At 35.0% G+C, this 6519-nt stretch overlaps 1 protein-coding gene across 2 annotated transcripts; it reads right to left on the bottom strand.

The window, feature by feature from the left end:
• Window positions 1-3711: 3711 nt before the first annotated feature.
• On the bottom strand, window positions 3712-6423 carry LOC130446360 (beta-alanine transporter). Of its 2 annotated transcripts, none has more exons than XM_056782577.1 (9): window positions 6328-6423; window positions 5803-6062; window positions 5576-5690; window positions 5150-5408; window positions 4757-5006; window positions 4494-4699; window positions 4250-4411; window positions 4017-4195; window positions 3712-3959 (listed from the first exon to the last, which is right to left on the bottom strand). In XM_056782577.1, the coding sequence occupies exons 2-9, from the start codon at window positions 6003-6005 to the stop codon at window positions 3750-3752; spliced, it is 1584 nt and encodes a 527-aa protein (XP_056638555.1). In that variant the 5' UTR covers window positions 6006-6062; window positions 6328-6423; the 3' UTR covers window positions 3712-3749. The 2 variants fall into 2 exon arrangements, with proteins under 2 accessions (XP_056638555.1, XP_056638556.1); XM_056782578.1 differs by having other exon boundaries at window positions 4058-4195.
• Between the last annotated feature and the right edge of the window lie 96 nt (window positions 6424-6519).

Raw genomic sequence — 6519 nt, 5'->3', positions numbered from 1 at the left:
CGCATGTTACTAAATAAACATATTTTTATTTTGTCCAAAATAACCTAAAAAACTGAGTGAAATCAATCTAAAAGATGTGGTACCTACTACTTAATATTATAGTTGCTTCTATTCTTCTTAAAGGAAAATTACGTGGTTTGAAAATAATAACTGATATGATTTTCAGTACGAACAATTTGTTGTAATTTCAGTCTTACACATAAAAGAGCAAGATTGACAAGATCGAGTGACAGACGTCAACCTACATTAACGACATTTGACAGTTAAATTGGTTGCGTTCCATATATTCTAACACCCTCCATTGGAACACAACCCCATTTTTACGGTACAATACAAATGTTGATCACTAGTCGTACCTTTTGTTAAACTATCTGCCATCATTTCCTCAAGTTTTATATACAAAACTTTAATTTTTAGATTATTTACATGACTCTTCAGAAAATGATATCTGTTTTTGACTGTTTTTTTTGTAACAAAGAATCTCGAACTATATTTTTAGGTATAAGCAATTTTTTGTCTATAGTTTCACCAGGGCCGGATTAAGGTTTATAAGGCCCGGGGCTAAAATAATGACGGGGCCCCCTTAAGTATCAATACGTTAGATTTGTGGCATCAACACATCAAAAAATACAGAAGATTTACAAATGATGAGGCCCTCTTGGACCTGGGGCCCGGGGCTATAGCCCCCCCAAGCCCCTAGCTTAATCCGGCACTGATCTTCACACACAATTGACGTTGTTACTTCGTTTTTTTTAATGCTTTGTAATTGACGCAATGCCTGCATTTATTCAATATAACAATTAATTGTTTCGATCGACTCAAATGATGTACAGATTGAGCTAAAGCTATATGCTTTGGAGTCTGTTTTTCAGTAATACACATCATAAAACACTGATAACGCTCGTCCCTTGCACTGAACAATGCTTGCATAAACATTTGCCAAGTATTCGGTAATTGACCTTTTGGTAAAAATTGTTCAAATAAAATTTCATCGCATAAATATCCATCTGGTATTACTTTAGTATCTAATATTTCTTTTCGGAGTTGCTTAGCCACTTGAACAGTGTAGTTTGTTGAATTTATGGTACGCATATATTGAATGACTTCATCCAATGGTATATTGCCCATAAACACCAATGATGATTTCGATCTGTCACTCGGATACTTATTACTGAGCAGTGATTTCATAACGCGATTTTCTATAATTGCATCTTCTATTTCAGTGAGTTCAGCCAGTCGCTTGGCCAAGAATATGACACTTCAAAAGAGTGAGATGTTAATTGATGTTTCAGTTCATCAAACACCTTTTCAAATGCCTCTACAAGTATGTCAAGTGGTATTTCAATTGAAGATCCGCCTGTTGGATTATCAGAATTTCTTGGTTGTTCGCCACATCAATCAGATTTTCAAATGCCGCTACAAGTATGTCAAGTGGTATTTCAATTGAAGATCCGCCTGTTGGATTATCAGAATTTCTTGGTTGTTCGCCACATCAATCAGATTTTCAAATGCCGCTACAAGTATGTCAAGAGGTATTTCAATTGAAGATCTGCCTGTTGGATTATCAGAATTTCTTGGTTGTTCGCCACATCAATCAGATTTTCAAATGCCGCTACAAGTATGTCAAGAGGTATTTCAATTGAAGATCTGCCTGTTGGATTATCAGAATTTCTTGGTTGTTCGCCACATCAATCAGATTTTCAAATGCCGCTACAAGTATGTCAAGTGGTATTTCAATTGAAGATTTGCCTGTTGGATTATCAGAATTTCTTGGTTGTTCGCCACATCAATCAGATTTTCAAATGCCTCTACAAGTATGTCAAGTGGTATTTCAATTGAAGATCCGCCTGTTGGATTATCAGAATTTCTTGGTTGTTCGCCACATCAATCAGATTTTCAAATGCCGCTACAAGTATGTCAAGTGGTATTTCAATTGAAGATCTGCCTGTTGGATTATCAGAATTTCTTGGTTGTTCGCCACATCAATCAGATTTTCAAATGCCTCTACAAGTATGTCAAGTGGCATTTCAATCGAAGATTTGCCTGTTGGATTATCAGAATTTCTTGGTTGTTCGCCACATCAATCAGATTTTCAAATGCCTCTACAAGTATGTCAAGTGGTATTTCAATTGAAGATCCGCCTGTTGGATTATCAGAATTTCTTGGTTGTTCGCCACATCAATCAGATTTTCAAATGCCGCTACAAGTATGTCAAGTGGTATTTCAATTGAAGATCTGCCTGTTGGATTATCAGAATTTCTTGGTTGTTCGCCACATCAATCAGATTTTCAAATGCCTCTACAAGTATGTCAAGTGGCATTTCAATCGAAGATTTGCCTGTTGGATTATCAGAATTTCTTGGTTGTTCGCCACATCAATCAGATTTTCAAATGCCTCTACAAGTATGTCAAGTGGTATTTCAATTGAAGATCCGCCTGTTGGATTATCAGAATTTCTTGGTTGTTCGCCACATCAATCAGATTTTCAAATGCCGCTACAAGTATGTCAAGTGGTATTTCAATTGAAGATCTGCCTGTTGGATTATCAGAATTTCTTGTTTGTTCGCCACATCAATCAGATTTTCAAATGCCTCTATGAGTATGTCAAGTGGTATTTCAATTGAAGATCTGCCTGTTGGATTATCAGAATTTCTTGGTTGTTCGCCACATCAATCAGATTTTCAAATGCCGCTACAAGTATGTCAAGTGGCATTTCAATCGAAGATCTGCCTGTTGGATTATCAGAATTTCTTGGTTGTTCGCCACATCAATCAGATTTTCAAATGCCGCTACAAGTATGTCAAGTGGTATTTCAATTGAAGATCTGCCTGTTGGATTATCAGAATTTCTTGGTTGTTCGCCACATCAATCAGATTTTCAAATGCCGCTACAAGTATGTCAAGTGGTATTTCAATTGAAGATCCGCCTGTTGGATTATCAGAATTTCTTGGTTGTTCGCCACATCAATCAGATTTTCAAATGCCTCTACAAGTATGTCAAGTGGTATTTCAATTGAAGATCTGCCTGTTGGATTATCAGAATTTCTTGGTTGTTCGCCACATCAATCAAATTTTCAAATGCCTCTAAAAGTATGTCAAGTGGCATTTCAATCGAAGATCTGCCTGCTGGATTATCAGAATTTCTTGGTAGTCGCAAATAATCACGATAACGATGTTTATAATACCTCACTTCCATTGCAAATAAATGAGTTGGTTGTTCGCAAGTGCCAGTTTTTGTGATAACATCATCTTTGTTCCGCCGCTGAAATTCCGTAACATAAAAAAAGAGTTTTGTTCTTATTTCTTGTTTGTTTACCACAGATTAAACATTTTTGTATCGCGTATCAAGTTTTAATTCACTTCTTGATGACCGACGAACACGTCGGCTACCTGAAACAACAAATACAAGCTCGATGCCAGGAACAATTGTGTGCAGCAATTCTATTTTCTTACTGATATCGTCTTTTCCGCGATCCGCTGCTTTTTTAATACTAATGAACGTTTGTGGTTTTGGATTCTTCACTAAATCGCCCGTTTTATCGCAAAACAAACACGACAAATCATTTATCTTTCGCTTCTTCACTTTTATCACTTGTAGTGACGTTGTCCGCGCTTTTATTCAAATAAATAACACTAATGAAACAGTCATGGGCTACAAATTCTTTTGTACTAACTATTTAGGGTTTCGGGTAAAAGAATTTGCGCCCCTGGACTACATTAACCGTTAGTTTATTGTAAATTCATACATTTATTACAATCTACTATCGAAAACCGATTTATTTTTTACATTTTTCTGCGGAATATTGCAGAAAGCGAAACAATCTAACGGAGTCAATTCGGCATCTTGAAGGTTTTGCGGGAGATGTTGATTTAATGTTTCTGGTAAAAGCAACGATGACGTGCCGCCCATTATCAACATGGTACCCATAATTATCAGAGGTAGGATCAATATATCCGAACCCTGAAAATTAATTTATTTCGAAACGACTTTTCCTCAACTTGGTATTCAATTTATTACCAGATAATTGACTAAAGGGATGAATATTGGGCCGAGCATACCTATGCCAGAACTTAAACTCATTCCTAATCCTCGAACGACAGTTGGGTACAATTCGGATGCCATCAATGGTAAAACGACAAAAGACGATGATATTCCCATTTTACCAACACAATACAACACCAGCGTTGTAACGTAATCTACGACATGTATAATTTCTATGTTGTGTTCATTCGAATCGATCAATTTCTTACCATTTTGTACCAAAAATGTTGCTAAACAAGATGTACCGCCGATAATCATGCTGATACATAGCGTCCACCTTCTACCAAGTCTTTCCATCGCTGGCCAAAGAAATAAATAAGTGGGCAATTCTACGGCACCGGCGAGAAAAAAATTCAAATACTCGTCTCCTCCTGAAAGCATTAAATTAGTAGTTAAATATATTTTTCTTTAATATTTCAATTAGCACGAAATATAAAAAGAAAGTTTGCTTACCTAACGTAGGAGCATAATAAGAAAGACCGACATACACGCTGGTATTTGTAAACCAAAGAAACGTTATAATTATGGTTTTCCATTTTAAATTCTTTGTTTTAAATAAATCGTGTATTCCATAATTCGTCTTGCAGTTCACTTTATCTTGTAATTTTTCAATCTTGTAATCGGTTATTAACTTTTTTGGAAATTGTCTTCCGTTTACTCTAGAAGTAATAAATTTCGTATTCGTAGTAAACTCCTTATCAAAAAGTAAGTCATACCTTGCCATAGTTTGTAATATAGTTTGGGCTTTATCGAAATTTCCTTGAGCAAGTAACCATCTTGGACTTTCGGGTAAAAGCGGCCAGGTAAAGAACAACGCCAAAAACGGTACCGTAGTCACTAATGCCATCATTCTCCATTCTCTAACTGCCCATACAATTATAGCTAATGATATCAGAGATAAAGAATATGCTATATTAATTAGTATAGTGACCAGAGTCCTTTCGCTTGGTCCTACCAATTCGATAGCTAAACACAAAAAACTCGATACAATCATACTCGATACGTCTATAATGATACAAGACATTAATATAGGTATCTCGATAAGAAATCCTGATTAGAATCTATTAGGAAAAGAATCGTTTCGTAAATTTTTCATTTTAGGTGCTTACCTAAAACGTAAGGAGTGCCTAAAATAGCCGGTACAGTGAATCCTACTCCAATTCTGAAAATCACCCACATCGCGTAGTTCGTTGCGAAAGCTGTCGCAATACCAAAAACACATCCAATTAATAAATATAAATAATAAGCAGGTTTTCTACCCCAACCGTCCTGAATGTATCCGAATATGTAGTTACCTACAAGACCGCTAATACCGAAAACAACCAAAGCTAGGGTTACCAAAAAATCTTTATCGCAAATCAAATTCCACTGTAATAAAAAAATAATAAATATAATCTGAATCTCGGGAAGGGTTTCTTGAAGAAAATTATTTCATAAATGATTTTTTTTTTAATAATTTGAACCTTAACGGGCCCCCAGAGCCTGGGACATAAAGGCGGACCAAGTATAACGAATATTTTCTCCAAATATCTTACCTCTGATACGACAGAATTCGTTTTTACGTCCTTATACATCCACCCTTCATCGCAAGGAATCTTCTGACTTATATTTCTCAGAAAGCACTGGTTTTCTAAAGTATTATTAGAAACACTGGAACATTTTCAAAATGATATTCAAACAATCGTAACAATAATGTAGAAGCATTGATTCTCATTACAATTTATAGTCTTTCGGAAAAAATAAAATAACACTGGGGACTCACCTTGTATTTTCCAGACCCGAATGTTGGGTCATGTTGGATAAATTTGATATATTACACCAATGCTTCGGTACAGTTGCCATAAAAAGTTGATTATAAGCGTGGAATCCACATGGAAAAACCGCCGGCAGTAATATAAACCATATAATCAACTGTTGGTATTTACCGAATTCTCCAACGGTTGGTAATATGTCGTCCAAATCCATTAAACGAAGTTATTTCGAAAATAAAAGTAAAATATTTGAAGCAAAGCTTGTCTTTGTCTAAAATAAACAGCAAATACGAAACAGACATTATCCAAAAATAGGAATTATTCAAAAGAGAACTATTAGAATTGTTTTTATATATAGAGTCGTCAAAATATAATTTGGAAACTGTCTTTTGAATATTTGGATCGTCGATTCCCTTAACAACAGATATTGTGAAAATATGAAACGATTTTTATTTCAAAGTATTAAGTTTTCAAAACTATTAAACAAAGAAAAATTTTTCAAGAAAACTTTAATCGATTCGGTGTCGTATTCTTACCAAAGTTTAAAAAAAAACTCAAATATGTTAATGAACAGTCACTTCAGAGTATACCTACATTAGACTACTACTGAAATCTAAATAATTTGATTAAACAATTTTGACTAATTTTAATTAACTCGACATGAGGATGTAATTCGTTTGTTGTTTGCTTCAATTACTTGTTTGTGAAAGCAAATTGAATATTTAATG

The sequence above is a fragment of the Diorhabda sublineata genome, chromosome 7 (assembly GCF_026230105.1).
Source record: "Diorhabda sublineata isolate icDioSubl1.1 chromosome 7, icDioSubl1.1, whole genome shotgun sequence".
Lineage (NCBI taxonomy): Eukaryota > Metazoa > Arthropoda > Insecta > Coleoptera > Chrysomelidae > Diorhabda > Diorhabda sublineata.
The sequence above is the reverse complement of the archived record's forward strand: the minus strand, read 5'-3'. Positions and strand labels throughout refer to the sequence as shown.